We start from the raw sequence: 26,705 nt of genomic DNA on the forward strand, positions 1-26,705 counted from the left end.
ATTCATTTCCAGAGCACTAGGCATTAAGAAAACAAGTAGGGGAAGGAACCTTTATTCTAATATGTGTATATGTATCCCCTTTTGCCAGCTCTGGTAGAGCCCTAGCAAACTTTGTTAGGCCACGACCTTCACAGATAGTTTCCTGAATGGCTCAACTTCATTCATGTAATGCAACAATATGATGAAAAGTAATTGACTTTGATTTTCAGAAGGTTTTGCCTCCTGTAAATAAGCAGGACATACACTACAGTTCCTAAATTGAAAGTAACATCACTAGTAGCAACGATTAGAAATACAGATCCACTCTCTGAGGCTCTTCATACAACGTAGCTACTGCAAGTGAAGCCACCAACATTATAACTTACTGATGCTGGAAGGACAAACTTCCAAACTACTGAGCAGTTTAAAAAAAAAAAAAAAAAAAAAGTCCTTTTTCTGCCTCAGAAGGCCCTGCTTGGGGACATCTCTGGATTCAGTTGCTAAGGAAAGCAAAGGGCAAAGATGACTGGCAAGTATCCCAAGTCACTTTCACAAGTATTGCTGAGGCAGCATATAACAGGGTTGGCACATTTCAAGGAACAGGGAAGGCAGGGGAGCAGTGAAACACATCTGGTAGAAGGTAATGGTTCTAGAGTACGTAGATAGCATTAAGGGGACAATGATGAGAAAAGCTGACATGCTCTGAAGAGATTAACACTCAGTCATAAAAAGCAATGGAGATGAACACGGGGCCTAGAATGTACTGCTCTTGCCCACTTCCGGGGAACATGTTCCCTGCAGTAGTCCTGATAGCCAAAAGCTAAGGGGATTCATGAAGTTGGACCACATTTTTGTGCCCAGTTTTGGGCACTTCAGGACAAAAGAGAGAATCCGCTGAAGGGCCATAATGATGATTAAGGGACTGGAGCATCTGTCATTTGAGCAAAAGCTAAGAGAGCTTTGTTGATGTGGATGGATCCACTATTAATTGAACTGCAAGGCAACAGCCAACGGTGGGGGAGAGTGTTTCCTGTGTTTCCAGGCACAGGCAGTTTGAAGCCCTGAAAGCAGGGCCCAGTCCAGCATACCCTCAGCATCACAGCTCCCACAGGAATGTGGCAGGCCCAAAGCACACCTGACTGTACCTCGCTGTGCATCCATACGTGTCCTTGCATTGCTGGAGCACATTGCTGCTGGGCCCCCGTACTCCTCAGAGAACCAGGATAAAACCCCGGAGCTTTTTGTTTCCCCTTGGAGAGGCACAGCTGCTGCAGGATGAGCACAACAAGCGGGCCCTGGTACATTCTTTTAAAAATTCTTCTGTTTTATTTTATCCAGCAGTGCCACCTCCTGTTCCTAGCCCCTCGCTGCATGATGGCGGCACGGCCGCGCCCCGCCGTATCGCCAAAGTAATTCTGTGTGCTCCAGAAGTTTCAACGAACCAGAAAGCCCCTTCAGTATTTCAGGCCCCGCCGTTCTCCTTCACCACAGGCGGTAACGGCCACGCAGCACGCGGTGCGTGACCCACGGCCGCCTTCCGCTGCACGAGTCCGGGACGCGCGCAGTGCTCGAAACGGGAGGGCACCGCGCGTTATCCCGAGCACGGGGAGGGGGTGGGGGGCGCGCTTCGGGGGCTGCGGTGGTCTGCGGGGCGCCGGGAGGAGCAGCCATTTAATCGCACTTTGAGGAGCGCGTGCTCTCTCCAGGCGGCCGCCAGGGGGCAGCACCGCCCCGAACCTGGCACGGCCGGGTGAGGCGCTACGGAACGGGGTGCGGAACGGACTCCCAGCGGGCATCGATCCCGTCACTCTCCTCGGGACCAACAGGCTCCTTCCATCAGTGGAAGGGAGGCCGAAGATGGGTGATGAAGATGAACCTACGTCCTCCTGGTACAATGCAACCTCAGATCCCTTCGGGGAATTAAGAATGAGGTCTCATAGAAACTTCTCAGTGAGCCACAGGTTCCACACTGGTGCCCAGGAACACACAGCCGAGATTTACTGGGAACAAAACAGCCATGACACTCACTCTACCAGAGCGCGACCAGCTGCATGGCACTGCTTTCCTTAACTCCTCAGAAATTTGAAGAGCTGGTGGGAAATTCTCTGCAGTTCTTCTGGAGTGATCAAGCACAGCACCTACAACTACTGAAAATCCAGAGACTTCTTCTACCAAACATCGCTGCATCATTTCTGGACAGACCCCTTCCAGGCAGAAAAGGATCTTCAAGGCTGCTTCTTAAGGTCCCAAGCACTGCCAGCAGATGTACATCCCACAGCACTCGTTCCAGAAATGAGGGATGTCTCTCCCTTCTGTTAGCTGAGAGCTTCCATCTTCTGATTGGAATGTGGAACCTTTTTTTTTTTTTAACTGTTCACAAAATAAAATTGTCTTTCCTTTAGGAATAAAGAAGTGTTCAGAGAACAGAATATGACTGATAGGATACATCTGCACTTCAGACTTCAGCGAACAGATAGGCAATTCCACAGCTCTTTCTGGCATGACCAGATGCAGTGCAGAGACACAGTTACTGTGCACCAGAGTGCTATGAGGGCAAAAAGTAAAATTAAGTCAGAACAGCACTGCGCATACTGACGACTTTCAGGAAATGCAAACACTTAAACTGGGGCTATATTCAACATTAGCAGCCCTTGCTATCTAAACAATATTGTTTTCCCGCCTCATTGCTCATGCACAGTTCACTTAGAGGCTATCCATGAAGCTAAGTTTGCAACACTGAAGAGCAGACAGGGACAGGTCTGGCTTAGTAAAAAACAGGTCTTACTCAAACCAATTAATGCTAAAATGGATTCAGGAACAATGGAGGGACACAGGTCAGTTGGAAACTCATAAAGAAAACTGTCTATTACTGATTCATGAATACATTTCTGCATCTCATTTTTCCACATAAAGTTCTCTGAAAACTTCAGCTGAAATACCTAAGGACTTTTTTTCATCCTCTGAAATGCAGCTGCCATGAGGACACAGCTGAAGTGTGGAAGTAGTGTTTGAGTGTATCAGGGCCACGTGAGCTGGCTGGGGAACAGACTGTCAAGTACAGACTTGTATAGAGTATGTTCACTTTGTCTGCAAAAGACTGGTAGGGCAAAGGCTCTGCTTTGGCTGTGCCACGTGAGCTGGATATTCTCAGTCTGTCTAGAAGCACAAATCAGGATGGGGGAAAAAAAAATCAAGAATTCAGTAAGTTCTTTTTCGCTTTTTTTCTGTCTTCCATTTTAAGTGTGTATGTATGAGAGACCAAGGGAATGAGGCTGGCTTGAGAGCAGCACAAGGTACACAATGTTCCCTGAAATGTAGATTATCAGTGAGCTCAAAGACAGTGTGAAGTTGGCATCTGATGCTGGACTTTGTGATGAATTTCGGTTAAGAAGTTCAGATCTGGATGGAAACATTTGGAATTTGGGATACTTGAATTCAAAATTATAATTACAGTCTACAGATAGGAATGAGGGAATGGAACCATACCCTGATGTACCTCAGTCTTCTATGTTCCCATGTAATGACAGGAATATTTGCTCTTGTGAAAGAGAAAATCTTTCTACAAAGATTTTAGAGAAGCACAAGCAGTTGTTCAAACAGCATAAAAAAAAAAGAACTGTTGGTTATGCCTCTAGGCTAAATAATGAAGCATTCATAATCCTTTTTTTTCAAAGCTAGTCACCCATTTGCAACCTTGCTCGGTTTACAGCATCTGGGAACACCAAGACTTACAGCCCCTGATGATTACTACTACAGACTGCTGTGTGAAGGCTGTGTAGTATTACGTAGTTGAATCCCAGTGCATTAACCTAAAATTACCTTTGACATACTCCAAATATTTTACCAGTGTGAAACTGAGCTTGCAGCAAACTTACATCATAAGAACAGAGGATGGGAACAATGCAGCGTGTCAAATCCAATTCTTAACTCACAGGTGAAGTGAAACTTCTAATCCAGCAACAGGATCTCGTGACACTGGAATGGGCTAATGTGGGACGAGAAGACTTAAACTGGCTGAAAGCAGGAATGCCATGGACAGAATAACTTGATGTAAGACAGGAAAGGCTCCTTTCTGAAGAGGTAAGAAAAGTTGCAGTATTGTAACAGTCATGGAATGCAGATGCTCAGAGGCCACTTTTGGGAAACAGAATTTGGTGAACAGAACTGACCCTGGAGAGATGAACCAAAACAACCAAGTTAAGGATATGCTGATGCTCACATGATTGGCACTGGTACAAGCGTATGAGAGGAATTGGCTCGTGTCACATCTTTGCATATGCCTTGTAGATCTGACTATGAGCACAGAACTCTGTCCTATGCATTGCTCATTAAATCATTTTATATTTAAGCACAAATGTGTATTTTATTTGCTGCAAGTGTTACAATAAAAATTCCCCAACACTGGTAGGTCATGTAATAAAGATCTACTTGCAACTTTTTCCAAGTATACCTCAAAATATAAGTGATTACAATTTCTGGATTGATTAACTACCAATCCACAGTGACTGGTCATCACTGAAACAGCTGAGACACTCATCCAAGGTCAAAACTAGATACTAGCATAATTAATCAAAGCACAATACCTATAATAATTCAGTGATCTGAGTGACAAAGTAGCAGAAAAGAGTTTGTTGGGATTTGACTCCAGATACAGATATCTAACGTCAGATGTCTGAATATGCACTACAGTGTATAATCTGGATGTCTGAATGTCTTTTGTACCTAGTGGCTATCTGGTTAGTTAAGTCTACAGAATTATTTTTCTGACCCAATTACAGGTGTTGAATTCACTGACCCACTGCGAGGCATGCTTTCTGAACACCTATTCAGTTTCACAGCTGCTTTTTCATCTCCTTCAGATTTGGTGGGTACACTAAAAACAGTCAAAGCTTTCAGTGATAATGCATTCATCTACGTGATGAAACCTTCTGCATTCAAGGCTCATTTGAGTTCCCTTGTCTAGTGCCTGCCCTGGTATTATTTCCTTGGATACCTGTTCCATACAAAAAAATTTACCAGCATCCTTTAAATAAAACCCAGTCTTGGTTCTGAGATGCAGAGTTTGTATTTATCTGTTTTCAGACGTGTGCACCTCCCTTACCAAATGATACTGATCTGTTTAATAATTAATCTACACTGTTGAAACACTTGTGCTACATGTTTTGAAGATGAGAATTAAGCCATGACTTTTACTGTAGTCATTCCATTACGATCTCTGTGTGGGAGATACATCGTATCCCAAAGTCCATCACTTAGGCACTGCCTCAGAAGCTGGTTCCCACCTCAGTGTTTGGGTGCAAGCCCAGCAAAGCTAACCACATGCAGGTGGAAGGGGGATCAACCCTATGGGGCCAACCCAGCTGTGTTGTGTGGAGATCAGTGAGTAAGTCAGACAGTGGTGAGTTGAAAAGGGGACCTACAGGCCATCACTCTGTGCTGGAAGCCTGCACATCTGTATTTGCCCTGCAGCACATGCAAGTAATGGGAGAAGGAACACAGTACAGAGAACGTATGCACCAACTTCACAAAGAAATGTTAAAGAACATTTCCAGTACTACTTCAGTGACACTGTCCAGCCTTACTTAATTCAAAAGAAAACACAGGGAAGTGGGAGCATGATACTGAGGGGGCATCTGAGAAAGATTCAACAGCCTGAGTCCTGTGGGTATACCTAACCTATGAGAAAGTGAGAGGTACTGACAGGTAAGCTCTCTATTGCTATATGGCAAACTCTGTCAGTCATCGACAGCTGGCTGACTCCTGCCTAATTTTGTCACTGTCCCTGGAAGAGCTGTGTGCAAACGGCTGCTGTCCATAGCAAGATGATCACTGAGGAAAAGCTCTTGTTAGAGGAGGAGAAACACACGCCTCAGCCCTTACTGCTTCATTTCACAGAAATCAGCCAGAGCAGTGATCTTAAGGAGCGTGCTTGCAACCGGAGTGCTGGGTCTGCAGGCAGGATTACTGGGCAAGAGCCATGCTTCCCAAAGTCTACCCTGAGCTCCTGGGTGGACTGCAGCAGGCAGAAAGATCTGATATCATGTCTCTCACAGTCCAGTGCACCTTAACAAAAAAGCTAATAAATGCTAGGAGAGCAGCTCTGTGTGCAGTGGAAACATATTTAAAACAATAGCTGGGCCTAACAGCAAGCACACTGTGCAGTGTTTCCTTGGCAGATCAAGTCTCACCAGTATTTCAAGCCTCTTAAGTCGAACTTCACTCCTTCCCAAAGAATTACACAAGCAGACAGAGATAGCTGTGTTAAGGTGAAGGGACGGACACCAGAATATTGCAGGGCCTCTTTTTGAATGACGCCAAAATCCCATATGGATGGTCCAAACCAATGTAGACAGAAATCCCAGGGCACAGGCTTCTTATCCATTGATGCATAGGTATGATCAAACAAAGTGTTGCCAGATCCAATTTCTACCAGACATCAGTTCTCTCAGAGTGAAATCTTTTTGTAGCCTCCTCTTTCTTTCAGGCTCCAAGTTACAATCTAAAAATCCATTTTTTCCTGCACGTGGTGATAACCAGGAAAGTAGGGTGAAGATGCATTTTTTTTGTATTTATAGCAATTTTTGTGAAGTTTTTTCTGCACTACCATTACAGACTTATACACTCACATTTCCAGGGCAGATGCAAATATTTCTTAGACTCCAAATGTGTAAATGCGCTAAAAGGATTTAAGCTGATGGAAGAGATCAGCAGTTATCTATAAACTTTCACACAGACACAGTTACACTAGATCTAACACTAATTTACAGCAAATGTCCTTGTTTTCTCTGTTATCACACCTGGACAAAAGATGAGATTTGTATCACCACATTAGTATGAAAATAAAAACAGAAAACCACAACCCCTGAGAAAATGAAGATGCCCCAAACAAAACACACACCCTTGTTCTGCAACTTTAGAATTACTGAGCTTTGTGACGAATGAATGTGGAACTAGCGTCATCTATTAGGAAGGTTCAGAAGTAAGGTTAGCAGACGTTTAACACTCTAAGGTAAGTTAGTGAAAGTACAGCGCTCTGTCTTGCAAATACAGCTTTAAGTCAGCCCCGCCACATGCAGCTCCTGGCTCTCCACCCCTTGGTGAGCAGCTGGCCTTACTGCTCCCTGACAGCCTCTGAATACCAGAGGAGAACACACAGAAGCAGGCCACTGAAGACATTATTGATTCATTCACTAGAATGAGATGTCCTAGAATGATGATGATCAACCACAGGGCTTACTTACTCAGGAACAAGGGATCAATACAATATAGCAGCTTGAGAGCAATTATTTGGTGGCGTGATAAGTTTCTCTCTTTATGACGAGTACTAAACAACTCTCAGTTCTTATATACTGAGAGAGAAAAAACACATTTACATTTTTTCAGCGTAAGTAAAGCTTACCAGGTCTGCCACCTTACTGAGGATGAATGCAGAGAATGAAGTCTGTGGAGGATAGCAAGCGGAGACAGCATACTCAATTACGTTTCCCAGGGACTCAGTGCTTTTAGGCTTCACAAGAAAAATACAAGGCCCACGTGTATACTCCTCTAGTGCAATTTACTGGTAAGAACCTTTGTGAGAACGAAACAATATTCTTACAAGAAGCAGCCAACTGTAAAGGGAGTATCTTATGAGAAATGCTGGAAGGACAAAAAGCAATAATCATGAGGTTGCAAATTTTAATGACTAATTTGAGTTTAAAATTGCCTATATAATGGCCATATCCTAAGAACTTTAGCCCATCAGATCTTCTGTTCTAAGTCCACACATGTAGCAAGAAATGTGAAAACACAGTGACAAAAGCCAAAGGAAGCAATTAAATCTGTAATTTCTATTTGTGCTGGAGGTCATGAAGTGTCTTTAAATAAAATACCACTTAGTCAGTTTAATAGCTTTTTTTCCTATCAGCTCTTTACACTGGTCTAATATCTTAGCACTGAACCTGTGTCCATGGATGCTAAACTGACTTTCTCTTACATACTCGGTTAGACATTGAAAACATAAAATACTTTTCTGGTGTTATAATCAAGACTTGCCAACAAAGAAATTTGTTCTATACAAGGTGCTGCTGAATCTATAGGTAGAAGGCTGAAAGGAAATGTAACCTACCAAGGAATAAAGATACATTTTGCAGGAACAATGTGTTGTCATTAGGTATGATAATTGGGCAAACTGTGGTGTGATCTTAAAAACCTCTGCTGATTGTATTCCATTGAGTGCATTACCAATTAGAGGAAAGGTGCATTAGATATGCCTTACTTCATTGTACTTCTGAAGTGGAGCGCAGGTGTGGGAGAACAAACAAGTCTGCAATCCTTGCTTCGCAAATCAATTCTTAATCACTCAAGTTCTTATTTCCATACTAGATTCAACTTGTTGATATTTATTGCAATTTGCAATTTGGCAGCTCCTCTTTCGTAGTTCAAATGGGTAACAGATTTTTTTTTTTAAGCTTTTAATTCCTAATACTAGTGCTTATGGTTTATTTCAAGCAAAAACAAGTAGTTATAGTGAGATACCCAAAGATTGGATTAAGCCCTGCTGAAAAGGTGAGCCACACAACTGAAGCAAGTAGTGTATAGCTCCACTTCGCATTACTGCAATCTACCCTTGCTAGGGATTTATACTGCCTCTTTTGCTTTTTTTTTTTTCTCCAAAAATCTACACTCAAATTATTTCTACCATCCTCAAATTGCAAAAGGGATGTTATCAAAGCAAACAGAGTGCATGAAGAGAATTTAGATTTTCTTCTGATAAAAGAACAACTGCTAAAAAATGATTGCTCGACATCCACTCAGATAATTGGCATGTTGTTTTCAGGTGTCTAATAAAACAGCTCTGAGAGGGAGTTTATCATTTCTTAAGAGACAACTCTGAACAATCTGAGGACAAAAGAAAGCAAAGGCATTGCAATTTGAAAACTAGCTGTCTCCTTCCAACATGAGTAACTGGCTTCTTGGTCACTGTGCTGTTGGTGGGGAGGAAGAAAGAAAGGCTGGGATATGAACTACCTGCAGGTGCCATGACCCATGTCAAAAAGAGAATCAGAAAAGATGTTTCCTTCTGCCTGTAAACAACTATGGGGTGTTTGAGGTGCACTTCCAATGCTGCTGTTTTGTTTACTCTTCATCGCTGGGTAAGGAGAGGGACTGCTCTGTATGGAGGGATCCACACTGTCAGAGCATCTGGTTTGAGATACAAACCACAATTATTACATGGGGTAGCACTACCATGAAAAAGGGCCCCAATTTCCCATTTGTGGAAATACTTATCTAAATTAAACGCTAATGAAACAATAATATTTAGTACACGCTTTACTGCCTCTCCATAGTTAAATGTAATTGAGTTGTGTTCCAATTCTACATGGAAGCATCCCATGAAGAACAAAGTCATAGAACAGACCCAGTGGCCCCAAAATCCTCTCTGGCAAGGAGTAATTAAATAAGCATTTGGGATCTTTCTTTTCTAAATGAGCAGATAACAACAATCCCTACCTTTAGTAAAATAAACAAAGAACTAAGCACAGTTTGTTGCAATCCTAGAATTAATTGCACTGAATAGCAGGTCTTAATACACCAGGATGAACACAAAGTAAAAATGTCAGTCTTAGTCCTGGGAACGTCTAGTTTCATGCCAAAGAGTCCTGACTCTTCTTGATTCACCTGATCACTATGCTGAGCTGAATCCACTGGAGTTCAGCAGCTGCTACAACTTATGCATGTGAGAATACAATATGATGGGAAGAAGGAGGCACAATTCCTTGAACTAATATAACAATCTGAGAAATATCTGCTTAAATTACTGCTTAATAACAAGGATACCAATCAAGTATTTTAGTTTTCTCATTGGTCCTTAGGCTCCCCTAAAAGTAGTTTCTAAACTGTGATAGATATCCTAAGGAAAAAGACTTCCCTAAGAGCACTCGTAGCAGTGTAAGGCTTGCCACCTAGCCAAACAACCCAATAAAACTGCTGTCGCTGCTATCTGCTTAGTAGCTAAATTAGGAAGATGGAGTGTTCTTATTTTTTAATCTCACCTGAGAAGTACAGAGACTTAATTTAAAGACATTTTGTTCAGTCAGAAACATCTAAAATGGCCATTGATTGTTTTTCCTTAGATGGATGTGTGAGTCTCTTTGAAGCAGAAACTGCTCATTATTCGTGCTCTGTCCCTGTTGCCAGACAGGCTAAAGGGGTTCTGTCAACACTTCTGGAATTGTTTGAACAAGACAAGCCTAAACTCTCACACTTCTGAGAACCACAATTGCCACTGAATCAAGATGGAGTTCAACTTTAGTCACTTCACTTGGTTAGAAGCATCTAAAAGAAAAATCAATCCAGAAAAAATCCTTCTGCATTGACAGTTCCCAGCAGCTGCACAGCTGCATGACTCCTGTGAGAGTGTGAGATTTGTTGATAATTAGAATTCAAAGTTATGAGGAGGTAGGAAGCAAAGATGCTCTGTGATGTGACCCAAGTGTTGTAAATGGAGATGGCTGGAAATTTTTCTTCAAAAGTGCACTCACTCAGTGACATGAACTAATTTGTTGGAGCAGACACTTTATGTCACCTGTCCGCCTGTGCTTAGCTCCACTCAGTGATGCTTAACTACGACATTTCATCTAGTGCTGCAGGATATGACATTCTACCAAGTATATGCTCAGTGTCATGGGTTTAGTTCACCTCTAGCATTATGAAAGGAATAACATAATTGCATTTGATGCTTTACAGTTCTCAGAGTAATCAAGTCAATTACAAACCACTTTACTGAACTAGGAGAACTTCTATTACTTGATTTCTTCACCAGCATTCAGCTCAAATTTTATGCATTCTGATTTTATTCTTACGTTTTCTGAAAAGTCATAAATATTCAGGAGTGTTTATAAAGCAGAATAAAATTTGGTTGTATATACCTCTTGTACTTGGGCCACATGCTTTGCTTATCCAACTAAATGATTCTGATTCTTATGGCTCCTGATCTCATTTTTTTCTAAATCAAGACACTCTTTCACAGTACCAAAAGGAGACAGAAATGCAAAATATAAATGCCTCTTAAGCAGCAGGTCAGGTCACTGCAGGATCATCTCTGTTCTTAAAACTACAGTGTTTTACCAGTATTTCCCTTTTCCCAATTGGAAGACCCAGCACACCCTGGACCTGGGGTGATGTGCTCATAGGAAAAAATGATGATGGATGTACAGAATTCTTCATTCTACGGAATTCTCTAAAGATCTCATAGTGAGATCAGAATTACTGCTGTCCAACAGAAAAATGACCAGTGCCTACATAACTGAGGCCGAGGGCAGTGTGTTGGGTTGAGGTTCCCAATTTCTTTCCAAAGAACCACGTTAAAGAGCAGAGCTGAACCACCACAGATAGAAGAAAACTTCAGTTGGAGATGCAAAACACTTAATATAAGCTAGCTGCAGTTAAGCTATGCGACACTCAGATATGCACAGAACAAACATCTATCTAGCAGTGCTTCTCAGTTTCCCATTACAGACTGCATTGATTAATGCTACGTACCTTCAAGTAAAAAAAAAAAAAAGCTACATGACTTCTTTCTTCCTATGACAGTATGTGTTTATGGAATTACTCTGCTCAGTACCCGGCCCCATACAGATCTAAAAGTGATTTTAATGAAGATGAAGTTACTGTTTTTCAATAAAAGCATAAGTACCTGTAAAAGGTCAATAAGATTTACTCTGGTATAAGCCTAGAGATCATTTGTTATTGAAATGACAAAAAGGTACTGTGTCTATAAAGCAGAGAGAATGATCAATTACACCACTTGTTTACCAGGTAACCCTTGGCATTTCCATAATTTTCCCAAGACTTAAGTCTTGCTTACACAATGTGAGCACAGAAAGCTCAGAAATAACCACAGATTATTGCTGAAGTCTTCTAAAACATATTTCAAAAACGGTTTTCTTGTCCCTGATGAGCCACTTCTCAAAATGCCAAAATATTGAGTCACATTTTTCAGCAGTAGCTACAAAAACATTAGAGTTATCAAAGTTTTAACTCTGCAACTTCCATGGCAGTTCTCTGAATCAGAACGTTATTGAAATGAAGATCTAAAAAGGATTCCTAAGATATTTTTCATACCTCTTCCAGTTGTAGGTCTATAAGCATTTTCCAGGGAAGATACAGATCATTACAGAGCAAATTTAATAAAAGGATTGATTTTACTAATGACCTTTTACTTGTCCTTTTGAAGTCATTCCAAATCCTGCATTGTCCCATGCTACAAGTTGAAAACCACTTATGCAATACAGCTATCTCTGCACCAAAGGATATGAAGACCATCACCAGCCATTCCAGGAACACATTTCCAGAATTCTGTCATACCAGGCTTTAGGTGCCAACATGAAACATTTTGAATCGGATAGCAGCTATAAACAAAGAAAGAAAGAGACAAGTACTAGTACCTGAAGGAGGAGAAAGCTGTTTATGAAAGTCATCAGTGGTTTGTAGAAAGAATCCTGAGAAACTGCTCATCTAGCAGGATTTTACATCATTGATCTTGAGCCAAGAAAGTGTTCATATCACAAACAGTCACACCAAAGCTTCTTGTGAGTCCACTCAAACACACCTTTTCTATTTACTGTTTTCTTTACATAAATTTACACGTCGACCCACTGGGCTTTGTGAATTCAATTTGCTTCCTAAAGATTAACTTTGCTTTTTTCCTTCTCTTGTCACCATCTGAGAGTTTCAAAGTACTGCATAAAAATCAGGAGTCATGCCTTGTATCATTAACCCTTGTTTGTAGCCAGGAAACACAAAATTCAGGTATTTAAGGTTCTACTTTATTTCACTTATGAAAAGTCTGACTATGGCTTTAACTATAGCTGATTTCTGTCTTGATGCATCCGTAAGAGTCACAGAGCAAGTGAATGGGAGAGAGAAATAGAATACAGTTGTCCCAGTTCCCAAACTCCCTTCCAACCAAATATTTATACAGCCTCCCATCTTAATGCTTATAAAAATACACTAGCTGCTGTAATTTTTATCTTCAAGCCATTCTTTAACTGAATGTAAATGCATCTTTGTTCATAGGCAGGTGCAGCTCACAAGGTCTGGGGTGCATGTTGACAGAAGAGTTGAGAAGCATGTAGGCTTCATGTTTCAGAGTCCTCTCAGCAGAAGCAGGTATGAAATGATTTAAGGAACTTCTACTGTGTGCTATGAGTTCACCCACTCAACTTCCCTTAGGATGCACAGTGTGCCAGCCGGGCAAAAGTGAAGAGGAAATCAAGAGATCACAGATTCCTAAAGCCTGTACTGTTTCTGGCCTCAGCATGTACCTCACTGACATCTGTGCCTTTATTGCTTCATAAAGCTTGACGCCTATTATTTGGCCTACAGAACAGCATTAATTATAATCTCTATTCCCAAAAAATCAGCTGAATACCCACTGAATCCCACTTTGCACCGTTTGTTGCAAACAAACCCATTAAGCACCGGTGTAATAGTCTATTGTTATTACAATGACTATGAAAGTTATTATAAAGATGCAAATTTCATAAAGGTCTGTCATTTTATAACTAGTAGTACAATATGAAAACCATCTAACTTGAGCAACACATTGTGAGGATCTTTCTTTTTTATTTTTACCCCTAAGTCTCTTTGTTGTGTACCAAGCTTCATCTAAATGACTTGGAATGATGGGCAGGGGAACAGTTCTAAAATGAGTACTTTCCAATAGAGACAGATTGAGAGTTGGAGTTGCTCAGTCTGGAGAAGGTTCTGGGGAGACCTCATTGTGGCCTTCCATTACTTAAAGAAAACTTATAAACAGAAGAGAGTCTGACTTTTTACACAGTCTGATAGCGATAGGACAAGCGTGAACAGTTTTAAACTAAACAAGGGGAGATTAAGGTCAGATGTCAGAGGGAAATTTTACTCAGAGGGCTGTAAAGCCCTGGCACAGGTTGTCCAGAGAAGCTGAGGGTGCCCCAGCCCTGGAGGTGCCCGCAGCCAGGCTAGATGGGGCCCTGGGCAGCCTGAGATGGTGGGAGCAATCAGCCCACGGCAGGAAGTGGGGCCAGCAGTAAGTTTAAGGTCCATTCCAATCTAAACCGTTCTCTGCAAGTACGTTCAGTTATTTCATTCATACACTTGTAATACATCATTGCAATTCTCTGGGGATGGACAGTCTCAGTTTTAATTCTGTATAGCACTTACCATTACAGGATTGTGATCTTTATTGCTGCGGCACCACAGGACTCTCAATGACATGTAACCTAGAAGATAACATGACCAATCTTACTGTAGGAGCAGTAACATACAGTGAGCCAATTTAAGCTCTCAGAAAATGAACAGACCAAATAACTTAGCAACTACTAAGAAAACAGAGACAAATCAGGAGCAGTTCATTAGTAACAAATCCATACATAATGCATATGAACATCCACAGACACGCAGAAACAACAGAAAGGAAGGGTGTAATACTTGAACAAACCATTATCCAATTCAGCCACCTCAGCTGATATGACAGGCTCCTGACATTATTAGTTTTTAATAACATCAGATCCCTGTTCAAAATTCCTTTCTACATCTGATTCCACTTTGCACTTCCTATAAGAACAGCTGCTCTCGGGTGCTGTGTACAGGCAGGCAGAAAGGGAGCTGGCTTGTTGATGGGGTCCTGCCACTGGCCATATTTCTCTTTCTTATCAGACCAATATAGAGAGCTTGAGGGCAATCAAATTCATGTTGAATCCTTAAAGCAAGATTTGAGATTGCTTTGTTGAATAATTCTCAACAGTGAATAGCTGCCTCTTACAGCAACAGCAAGCAACAAGAAGAAATAAAATTGTTTAATTTTAAAGACGCAACATAAACATCCAGATTTCAAGAGGAAGATGTTCTACCATCAGCCATGAGGGCAAGTTCTGGAGCTTTCTGTTCTGCTTTTACTCGGTCTCCTTATTCATGCTCCTGCTGTGGCCTCTGATCTTTAACATAACTGTGTATGTGAAGTCTTCAGGAGCTTCTGAGCCCTGTATCTTTGATATCTGAACAAGCAGGGACTACCAGGTGGGATTTTTAAATATGCTCTATGTTGATAACTCCCAGTGAACTTGACAGAAGGACTACGTAGTTGAAGCTAAGAATTGGAAACTTAACATCCAAACCAGCATTTTCAAAGACTTCATGTCAAAGGCTAAATCTCTTACTGTGCTTTCTCTTGCTCCCAAATTTACCCTCTTTCACACCCGATCGTGATTTCTCTGTCATAAGAAGGACTGTGTTAGCAGAAACTGCAAAGGAACAGCACACAAGTACATGACTCCCTTAATTGCAGTGGGGACCAGTGACCTTTTTACAGACCCTCAATTGACTTTGCAAGTTATCTGATAACATCAATCAGGCTTGCTTGTTAAAAGGAAGCTGGATGACCACCATTTCTGTGACAGCACATCAAATATCATGCAATCTCTTAATTCTATACTGTTAAGTTCTCCCAAACTGGAAAGCAAAATTTTGTCAAGGTATACCAAGCTGTTACTTTGTCCAAGGATCAATTCCCCATTTGGAACAAAACAAGGACCTCTTGAGTGCTGCAATTAGCAGCTATGAAAAAACAACGGACTGAGAAGCTGCTGGTTTGGGTATCTAGTGGCATGGTCTTGCTTGTTTAATTAAATGACATCATTTGCCTTGAGAGATCTTAGACTCTGTCTTGAACAAGAGACATGGCACAATGATATTCTTTCTAAAGATTTCCACTTTCTTCCCAAATCACAGGGTTCTCTCTCAATGAGAAAACTATAGAAATGACCCTGCATAAACATTGCTGAGTTAATTACAAAATAATTACAACATTACAGTGAATCCATTGAGATCTTTAATTCCAAACTGCCTCCATCCCAGAAGGAACAAATTGTGAGTTAGACTGACTCTTAAGTATATAATTAAGCCTGTCAAGTTCTGATTCCATAATATGCTGCTTAGTATTGAGCATCTATCAGTAAGCCAGTATGCAGGATTAATGTCATAGTGATTTGGTTTTGATTCCTCATGAAACTATAAGACAATTTAGCTGATATAAGCAACATGATATTTATAGTACTTTTAGCAAAAGATTTAATGCTAGGCAGGATACTTCCCCTTCCCTCCAATATAACAGCCTTCCCTTGCCTTTACAGATTTCAATTGGTGAGTGGAGCTCTGTGCATTCCATGTGGAATTTACTCAGTAATTCTATTAAGAGCTTCCCTTCACAGAAATTAATGTTCTCATCTCATTCACTATTCATCCTATTCATTACTTAAAACAATATAGGCAGAGATTAGGCATTCTAAGTTTCCTCAAAGGATTTCGTATTTATTTCAAGGAATTCAGGAGACTAAGTTTCAACACTTCTGTGTTTGCAAAACTACAAAAATATTTCTCTTAAAGTCAGAACAGATGGTTTTGCAATTTTTTTTTTTTTAATTTTTGAAAAGGAGAATCATTTGAAAATATCAGAGCCTTCAAAGGAGACCCTTTACTTTTGTTCCTCACCATTTTCAGGTCACACTTCTAATGACATTTAGGATTAGCCAGTAAAGCTTCTAAAGATTTCAGCAGTTTTCTGTGCCTGTTCTTTCAACTGGCTTTAACTACAAGCTCCCTCAAAAAAGGCCCTTGATCTAGTACCACCAATGCTCGCAGTAAGCAACAACAGCAGCAGCACCATGGCTAGGACTCAATATTGGAGGAAACAGAGTTCACAGTAGAAGAGTTGCCTTCATCTCCCCTCCTAGATTTTATCTTCCCAAGTACTGAAATAAACAGAAAAAGTATTATTAATTTTCCCTGCCCTGTTTTTTTGATAATCTACAACAAAGCCATCTGGGATGTGACATTCTCTGCTGTCGACTGTCATGAAGCACATCTAGTTGTATAGAAAGGAGCTCATTTACACTAGTGCTGGCTCTGACTAGACTGGGCTGAACTTACAAAATTTATAAGGGCTGCTCTGAAAGTAACGCCTCCTGTTTTATTATGTTGGCCCATGACGTCAGAGGCTGATGGTGGTGGTGCAGCAGTATCACTTTGTTGCTGTGTGACAGTTGGCAGCAGAGGAGCAGTCTGACAGAATGGCAACTGACATGGAAGTGTGTATGAAGCAAAGGGGTGGGATTGAGTCCCTACACGTGAGGAGACAATACCCACTGATATTCCTTGACACTGAACACGTATGGAGACCAAGCAGTGGATGTGAGCACAGTGAAGAGTGGGTGCTTCATTTCAGCACTGGCAACAGTGGGTCACCTCCACTGGTGCAGATTTTTACAAGCATGCTGTGCAGGCTCTTGTTCATCGTAGGTGAAAATGCACAGCTAACAGTGGTAACTATGTTGGAAAACAGTGTGTTGTAGCCAGGAACGTGCTCTATCCAACAGTTTTATTGTGCTCTTTGTAGCTGTTGTAGTTCCCACAGAAATAAACAGGTTGCTCCAAAAGTAGTATCACCTATGTAGCTCCTACATCATTAGATCTACTGAAAACTACCTAGGCCCATTAACTTAACAACACATTTGGAAGAGTAGGCAGCTACACCTCTATGGAATCTTGCCCTCAGACGTAATTAATATTCAATACATGATTCGTAGGGTATAGTGTTTGTTGTAATATCTTTCATTTTATTGACTACTATCATTGGAAAAAAGCTTACATTTTGAGGGGATTAGAAGTCCTTTTCTAGTCCTTAGAACTGAGACAAACTTTCATACACAAATGGCTTTCTTCAAGCCTAAGAAAGGTTTGTCAGTATTCATGAAAGTTTCCCTGACTTGGACAAGGATATCTTTGCTCTAATGTAGACTATAACAAGATCACTGCCTCTATAACCACTTCAGCATTCCGACGTTATACAGAAACTATCTTATGACTGTCACAAAAATACAGTACATCGTTCACCTGCCAAGCAAACTACTCACATACGCCAAAGCATTTTAGAAGGATCACACAGGAAGAGTTATTCACCTATTCACGATACCCATCCCCTTAAATTTTCTCCCCAGTTAGTTCAATTCAGGGAACAAACTGGGAGGAGTGATCTAAAGAAGCTGAACATTTAAATTTTCCCCAAGAAAACAAAAGAGCTGATTTGCCTCTCATTTCTGTTAGCAATCAAATAACTTTCATTTTACAACATTATTAATAAGAGGAGGTTGAACAGAACAGTATGGACTTGCAGTCATTGCAAGAAGTACAGTTCAGTAAATAAACCAGAGGTTAGAATTTAAACAGGTGGGATGTTAGAAAATAAAGTAATGTACCTAGTAAGAATGATCGGAGTGCTTTAAATAGCCAGTGGAGACACTTCTGTCAGACTAACACACAGGTGTCAGGGAAGCAACATTTTAAATGAAATTTGACTTCTGATACACTAAAAAAAAAAAAAATTAAAAATTAAAAAAAAAATCTGTTTTAGTAAGGGAATACTTTAGCAAGTGTGTGACCTAGAGCAAACCACTTAAACATTCAGCACCTCTCAGCAAAACTGGTAACAAATGCACTGGTAATTGGTACATCACTTTCACACAACAATTATCTTTTTATCCTGAAGTTCAATAAAAGATGAGCTGTCTCCATAGCAACTTCTAGATTTCAGGATCCCTAGAGGGATGACTGTATTGAAGCAGAATAATGTGCTTCAGTTACCTATCTCCAACTGTGACCAGAGCAAGGTGTCCCAAGAAAGATATAAAAATATCCCAAACAAACATTTGTAATTAATTTGGTGGAAAGAGTAAGTTTATAAAACAAGGAACTTCACCAGATACACAAATTGAAGTTTGGTACAGCAGTTGAACAAGGGAGTTGTTCTTTCCTTGCATACTTCTTGCCTTGGGAAAGCAGCAAAGAATAAACTCTACATGACACATGCCACATACAATGTTTAAATTTGTTCCAAATCTTCTACGCTAAAAAGAATTGAGAAAGTGTGATTAAATGAATAAGAAACTGTAACAAAGTGAGATTAAGGAACCACTCAGAATTTCAGAATTACTGAAGCCTTCAGACAATGCCCACTTTAATTTATAGCTCAGTACATTCATTTTTTAAGCTCAGGTGTGGTACCATGAGAGTTCTTAAGGAGTTATTATACCCAGAAATGCAAAGCAGTTAGGGTGAAGTGAATGCAATTCCTTACAAGGTTCACTGTGATACAACAGCAGTTCCTAAATCTATGGCCTTAGTATTTGACTATGTTGTAGAATACTGTAATGTAGAACAAGCCCTGACAGCTAGCCCAGAGAAATTCAAATTGTTTTCTGACAGGTAGAGAGAAAGCAAACAAGGGCTAGGTGGCAGACTAGGCAATGACTACACAGTCTCATGCATTAGAGCATCGCAGCATGTGCATTAAAAGACTCAGTAAGAGGCTTTTGCAAGAAGCAGCTCCTGCTATATCCAAGCTGGAGCTACATATGCAAACCTATATATTGTCCAGATCAATTTCAGACTAGAGAACAGCATGAAAAGACCTACTTCCAACTCATTTAGAGGTTTTGAGCATTTCACATTTTGTCAGATGAAGACTTACTAATTCGTACTCAAAGTTTCCAAGCATAAAGCTTAGCTATCCTACTAAATTTCTTGGCTACTAAGAAATGGTAAGTCAATTGATGTATCACAAGTGAAACCTGACTCATTCACTCAGTGCAAAGATGAAATGTTCATATGGGACTGTGTTTTTAATATCAGATTCTTAGCTTTCCTTGAGTTTATTTCCTCACATGACTTTGTATATATATGAAAGTGTGTCAGCTGTGTAAACTTCTCTTTTTCCCATCTATCTTTTTCTAGAGCCATACTTCAAAGGACAAGGGGATTTTTTAAAATTCAACTCAGCATGTAGATCCTTTAAACTCAGGGAAAATTATCTAAGGCTGGCCCTAGATAAATTAAAGGAAAAGCATGGCTGCTCTCAGTGGACTCTGTATTAGGCATTTTATTAGAACAAATCAGGTGCTAAGACAGCTATTGGCTTGTTAGATGTGCAGACCTGGTATTAATTAAGATATTTACAGTACTTTCCAGTATTCTTTAGATTCCTGGAAAGTCCTAATTCACTGTCTAAAACTAAAAACATACAGGAATTGTCCTTGCAGGGATCTCTGCTTTGAACTAAGGACTATCAGTTGTCCAATCATTGCCTACTGATCAGCTCACGTGCTCTGCACATGAAGCACCTGATGTCTCAAGCTCCCATAGAAATCCAAACAAGAAGGAAAATACATTCCATTTTTAGTATAATCATTAAAAATACAGTTCAAACCTCTAGCCCCAGTGCAAATCTGGAACAAACACACTGACAGCCATGACTATGCTCAAAATACAACAGTTTAATTGATATTAAAAAAAAAATAATTTCTATACAATTTCTGAAACTTGTGCTCTAAGATACCAAGACAAAACTCAAGAGAAGATACTCTTGAGGAAGAAGGCTGAAGTAACAGCTTCCCCTGAAGCCATTCCAAAGAAACCCAAAGAATAGAAACTCCAAAGAACTAAAAACAAGGCTCTTATTCTGTATTTTCTCTTCTGTCACTTTCAGTTGAATGAGGTAAACAGAAAAAGGTCTGTAAGATGACCATTTTCTATTAAATTCATATGGGTAATGAGTCACTTTGAATACAGAACAACTAACTTCACTCCTTTTTAACCTTATGGGGTATTCCCATTGTCTGTACAGATGCAAAACGGTGCCTTTCTTTGCCTATACTCTGCATTTGTTACCAAACCATAGCTGAAATAGTGAAAGAACTACAAACCTGTGGCCAAGGAAATATCTCACTATGGAGATTTTCATTCCTTCTTTTATGCATTACAGAAGATGCCACACACAAGTCTGCTCCACAAGCGAGCTGAATCCTGCATTACTTCCATATATGAGCAACCTTTATTTCAGTTTTAGTCCTAAGTATTGTCATCACCAAGGATGTGATGTTACCAAGGAATCACTAGCCCTGTATCTGCATCTCCAGCACACTTTTAGTAGTACTGTGTAGAAGAGGTATCCTAAAAAGACAGGTTAGAGAAGGAGTCTTATTTCCAGTTACAACAGCATAATACTTTTTGAAACACACAGCAGCAACATAGCTATGCTTTAATATATAATACTATGTACTCCGTATTTTAGTAGGCTGCTTATGGAAATCTATGCCAAGAAAAAATGAATTGCAAGACAGAAACTGTTCAGTTCCTTTCAGAATAAGAACCCATGGTACAAATTTATTTAAATATAATCCATTATATTTTTAGTTTTATTCCTTAGCTTGATAAACTACCTATCTCTTTGCATTTACTCTGTAATGCTCGCTTTATAGAAGATACCTAAGCCTCTTTCCATAAAGGAAAAAAAAAAAAAAAAAAAAAGTCTCCCTTTCCCTATGCTAGTTTACATAAAATTCAACACAATCTCTTTAGAGAACGGAAAAGCACTAAGTTCTGTGAGTCCAGTATGGATATAAGGTCAGCAAATAATCAGAGTTTTAAAGTGCATGGAAAACGCAGATCTCTGACATCAATGAAAAAAAGAAAACACCAGAAAAAAAGAAAAAAAACAACCCACATCACCTACATTACCTCACAGCTATTTGCATAAAGGTCCAGAGGCAGTACAGTATAAGTACAGAGACACAAGCTATCCAAAGAGAACTTAGCAACGGTTCTATTGGATACTGCCTGTTTCTGTAGCAGAAGAAGAGCAACTTTGACGCGCAGATGTGCAAACAGCTTTAAAGGCAGATGCATCTAGCAAAAGTCTAAAACTACAAACCAGGTAAACAAATCATTTCCTTTTTAGCTGATTCTAACTTTCCTTCTAAAGGTTGCTCTGAGACAAAAAGCCTATGTTATAACCTCAGGGTTGTAATTGTCTGTTTTAAAAACGCACAGAACTTCACAACATCATGCATTTATGTTCTTTTATGTTTTATGTTAAGCTAAATATTTGTGCAGTAAAGATATATTCCACTGTGCTGAAGGAACTTCACTTACCAGAAAATAAATCACTGGTAAGCGTGTTAGGAAGTCCAGCGTTAGCTGGAAGAAACAGAAAAACACTTGTTACCTGGGCAAACAGTAATAGAAAATACGATGATTATTATGTGCCTCTGAAAAATGTGTGATGTTTTCCCAATGAAAGAAATCTCTCTAGCTAACATAGCATAGCTATCTTCTTAAGCAGAAAAAAAAAAACCTACAAGCAGCTACTTCAAATGCACAGAAGGAGAGATTTAAAAACTAACAGGCTACTGAGGCTAGGCTTTATCTGAAGGCAGAATGGAAGTGCTGTAAATCACAACATTATTTAAAAAAAAAAAACCCATCACAAAGGAATTGCCTGGTGGGCACTGTTAGTGCAAGTATACATATGTGCATATCATGCAGGGCAACAGTTAATACAGTGTTTAAGAGGGAAATTATTTTTACCTTTTGACAAAAGAAAAAAAACAAGATCTCTAGCTTTCAAATCATCTGTACATCATGAAGTTAGATGTTTAAAATGTTTATATTAATACATATGAGAAAAAATGAACAAGTGTCTGCTTTCAGTTACAAGGAATTAACATATTCTTGGTAGAATATAACAGAAAACAGGAGGGATCTTCACAAGATGCTTCAATCCATACATCAGTGGCAAATTTCTTTTTCAATGTCTGGAATCACGGCCATTATTGCTAGATTTATTTAACTCCATCCTCCTCTCCCATTGTTCTCTCTCCCATGGAAGTTGCAGAAAATCACAATGCCATCTATCCAGCTGCCAGTGCTACTCCTTTGCCTGACCTTGTCTGGTGTTTGCCTCAACGGCAGGCAGTTCCCTCCAGAACTAAGTGAAAACATGGGAAGAAGTTCCCTGGATGACATCCTGCAGAGATCTGGGAGCCACATGCTTCAATCTGTCCTCAAGAAAGTTGAAAAGAAAGAAGAGATGAATAAAGGTATATATAACACTGGGGATATCCCTCTAGAAATACTGGTGTACTCCTTGGCTGAGATCTGAGATTATTAGTCAGTGTATTTATTTCCCAGATTCCAATTGTATGTATTTATTACTCTAACTAAGGGAAGGAGAACGGTAGACAGTCTGTTGTAATACACTGACAGTTCTCAAAAGATGCTTTCTTCTCTAAGACCTCCCAGCTTAAGCAGTGCCACACCATTACCGAGTAATCTGCTGTATGGGGGGGAGGGGAAAAAAAAAAGTAGAAGCCTGACACAGAGCATCTGCCTATCTGGCTAGCACTTTCCTAGGGAAACCCTAAAAGGACTTGTGGAAGAAATTCTCCCTTTTACATCCTGTACCTAATGCTAACTGGGATGTAGGAGTGCTCCCATTCACCTATTACCTCAACCTTCAAGCTTCCACATGCCAAAGAAGATGGGCTTTACTATGGCTGGGAATGTAGAGGCTGCACTAGTGTCAGCCCCCGCCTGACAGCTTGCAGATGCTCTGCTCTCACCAGTCACAGCACTGGAAGCAAATTAAGCTTGGTGACTGCAAGCTGCAGCACACAGGGGCTTGCCACCAAAAAGGAGCACAGAGCCCTTTCAGAGCAGGAAGAGGAGCTGGCCTCAAGTGCCCATAGAAAGAGACTTCCTCCCTCTTCATATGAATGCTGAGAGTTGGTGACATCAAACTATGGTCTGAAATATTAAGAAGAGCTTAAGAATAAGTAAGAGATGCCAATAGAGTTAGGGTAGTTGGAAATATTGACTTCACATTCAAATGTACACATCCTTGCTTCTACTTGTATCTCAGTGCTACCTTTTCTCTATCTCATGCTGATGTCTAGCTTCTCCTGTGTAGCCAGCTACTGCAGCTGATCTCTGCCAGCTGCCCAGCTTCTTCAGCTCACCCCGTTTCAAATCAACACACCAGGCTTTGTTATTGCATGCCTTCCCACTTTGTTTGCAGCTAGTTCCTAACATATCAATCCATCCTTGGTAAAAATGTGTCAGAATTGTTTTGACAGAAGCCATCCAGAGTGATCAAATTCAAGACCACTGTTAGCAGTGTAATTAAATGCATACAATAAACAACAGATTATGATCTGATACCTTAGTACTCCACAGACTCAAACTTCAAGTTCTTTAGTGAGGATTTATAGGGCTTAATTAACATTATTCTTCTCCTTGGACAGAATTAAACATGCCTCTGCCACAATGGCTTTCCAAAAGACAACATCCTGGAAAAAGATACATAAGTGACCCGGAGAAGAGACAGCATCCTGGAAAAAGAGATGTTGAGGAAAAAGCATCTTTTGGAGACATTCAGAAGAGACAGCATTTAGGGAAAACAGAAGTAGAAGGCTACCTTGTCAACTACCTGGAGCTGAAAAAGCGACAGCATCCTGGCAGAAGGTCACTGTGGGACCAGTCCACTGACATCTCTAGTTCACAGCTAACTTACTTAAATGAGTTATCCAAAAGACAGCATCCAGGCAGAAGATATCTGATGTATAAACACCAGCATCCTAGCAAGAGGGGCTGGAATGATGAGCTAGACCTAAGTGATCAAAACTGGGAGAAACATCAGCAGTTTGGAAACAGGGACAGGGATTCTGACAGCCCAGATTATACAGGTCCCTGTGACCTTCAGCAGTCTGCCATCTGTAACAAAGACAGCTTGTTGCTTGACTTAGCAGAAAAGTTTAGCAAAGAGGGGGTAGAAGAAAAACATCAGCACCCAGGAAGGAGGTCAGCATGGGAGAATGAAACAGAGGAATGAGAAAGTAATTGTTTATCATTTCAATATGGTGAAGTAAAATGACAGAACACTAAAAAACTCTGTCTGCTCCCTTCTGGCTTCCTGCTGCTGACCTCCAAACCTATCTTTCAGTGAGTGAGCGTCCTCATTTAAACTAATGGCTTTGTCATGCACCTGAAGTAAAGGAACTGAGAAACACTCAGCTGAATGGACTCAGCAAGTAGTGAGTTTTCAACTCCCTCACTCTGTGAAATTAAGAGTAGTCAGTTCCTTTACGAGCCCAGAATATTCATGTTATGTGTGAACTAGCACATGCTCTTTAATACCTCTTCTGATGTTACTACAGTAATTATATTGTTTCCTCTCGTGTCAGTGAAATCAGTACAATCGGGGAAAAAAAAGAACATATGCAAATGATTTCAAAATGAAACTGAGTGGGTTTTCAATTCTAGATGATACGTTAATGAGACCTCCTGTACTACAATCTATCCAAACAATAAGAACTGAACAGATAGGGAGACTGCTCCAACTGCAGCAGATCAGATGACTGGCTTCATACTTTGACTCAGAACTAAAAAACAAAAATTTCATCTAGAAGCTGCAAAGTGCAAAGGGTTAGTGAATCCCAGAGCAACTCAACCTCCCAGTTATGACCTTGGCCACGTACACCTCACCTTAGCCTGATGTGCTAACATTTCAGTCATTCTCCTTGAAATATGCCTTCCCCTTAGATGTGTAAAATGGAAACAAAAAAATCTTTTCTTCTGATAGGATTTCTAATTTCTCCCCCTCAAAGAAATGTTTTCCCTTCTGTGATGAGAGTCACAAAAGTGTTTATTTGATATGAATGACTCAATAAACATAAGAAGTAAAGTCTGTGTGTCCTTACAGGTTGCATATTACAGGTTGTACTGTAATAAGAGAAAAAAAACAGTCCAAGCTAAGTCAAAATAAATAAATGAACACTAGGAGATACTTTTCTAGGTGGAAGCTTCTTGCATGCTGGTCAGCCCTTGTTTATTTGTAAAACTGGTCTGCTAGTGCAGTAGCAAATAGATATATTCCCCTATGAAATCCACTATCTGTAGGACACTCAGGAACAGGCAACTGGGTTAAGCCCATAGACACTTTGTCACCCAGTTCATAAGGAACTTCAGTTGTTTGAGTCTGATCTTGGCAGGCAAAACTGGTTAGGAGCAGACTTGTTTTAAACAAAAGAAGAAAGGTTGATTGATCTACGCTGCCCAAACCTTCTGAGTTCCATAACCTTTTGCAACATAGTTATAGAACAAGTCATGCTAGCATGCAAGTCACTGCAGAGAGAAATGAGAATTCAGTGGTCTTCTGCCATATGCCTGGTAAATAGCTTTGCTGTAGCTGAGCTTTACTAGATGTAATTGATTACTATGCATGCACACATACACATACCTCTTAGAATTGTATAAACAATCATTTATTTGAAATTAAAATACCTCTATATATATTTGCATGGTCTGCAAACACCAGTCTTTTGTGCTTTGTTCACGGTTCCTGTTTTAAAAAGATATCATTATGTGAAGTACGTACGTCATGAACTGTACTAGCAGTAAGGAGAACAAAAATTACAAGTCCGATTTCCTCTTCACATGTCTAAACACAAGATCTACTGATTTTTGCAACTAATGCATACTTTTTGTAAATTGAGAGTTATTCACATTATTTTCCTGTACATTTAAATAGGTTATACCATGTCAGTATTTCACTAGAATGTTATTTTTTAAGGAAGGAGTATGTTCTCTACTCATATTCATCTCTCTCAATATCATCAAAACGTGAAATACTTTGAATGTTCTTTCTAAAACTGATTGCCTCCCCGTTCCCTGTCTCAGAGCACTTCCTCAGCTACATAAATTGGTGATGCCACTGGGTTTAGCTACCTTGAAGAAAAAAAATTAACCATATCAGGAAGTTTGACTGAAGTTAAATGCTCCCAGGCTGATCAATGGCCAGCATGGTCTATCAAACA

The 26,705-nt window shown here is 40.1% G+C and overlaps 2 protein-coding genes across 6 annotated transcripts in view; one reads left to right on the forward strand and one right to left on the reverse strand.

The window, feature by feature from the left end:
* The window catches only part of TMCC1 (transmembrane and coiled-coil domain family 1), a 111,808-nt gene that overhangs the window by 76,670 nt on the left and 8,433 nt on the right, over positions 1-26,705 (reverse strand). Inside the window, exons 4-6 of the mRNA XM_046900217.1 lie at positions 21,985-22,889; positions 18,255-18,364; positions 14,167-14,225 (exon numbers count right to left, since the gene is read on the reverse strand). The gene's annotated coding sequence lies outside the window, so the exon portion shown is untranslated. The remainder of the gene's footprint in view (positions 1-14,166; positions 14,226-18,254; positions 18,365-21,984; positions 22,890-26,705) is intronic.
* TRH (thyrotropin releasing hormone) lies at positions 1,651-26,200 on the forward strand. 5 transcript variants are annotated; one of them, XM_040646169.2, is made up of 6 exons: positions 1,651-3,180; positions 3,914-4,059; positions 4,758-4,843; positions 13,039-13,131; positions 22,804-22,931; positions 24,135-26,200. In XM_040646169.2, the coding sequence occupies exons 4-6, from the start codon at positions 13,103-13,105 to the stop codon at positions 24,719-24,721; spliced, it is 744 nt and encodes a 247-aa protein (XP_040502103.1). In that variant the 5' UTR covers positions 1,651-3,180; positions 3,914-4,059; positions 4,758-4,843; positions 13,039-13,102; the 3' UTR covers positions 24,722-26,200. The 5 variants fall into 5 exon arrangements, with proteins under 5 accessions (XP_040502103.1, XP_040502104.1, XP_040502099.1 ...); XM_040646170.2 differs by lacking the exons at positions 1,651-3,180; positions 3,914-4,059; positions 4,758-4,843 and adding an exon at positions 6,930-6,988; XM_040646165.2 differs by lacking the exons at positions 1,651-3,180; positions 3,914-4,059; positions 4,758-4,843; positions 13,039-13,131 and adding an exon at positions 21,640-21,766 and having other exon boundaries at positions 22,727-22,931.

This window comes from Gallus gallus, chromosome 12 (assembly GCF_016699485.2).
Source record: "Gallus gallus isolate bGalGal1 chromosome 12, bGalGal1.mat.broiler.GRCg7b, whole genome shotgun sequence".
Lineage (NCBI taxonomy): Eukaryota > Metazoa > Chordata > Aves > Galliformes > Phasianidae > Gallus > Gallus gallus.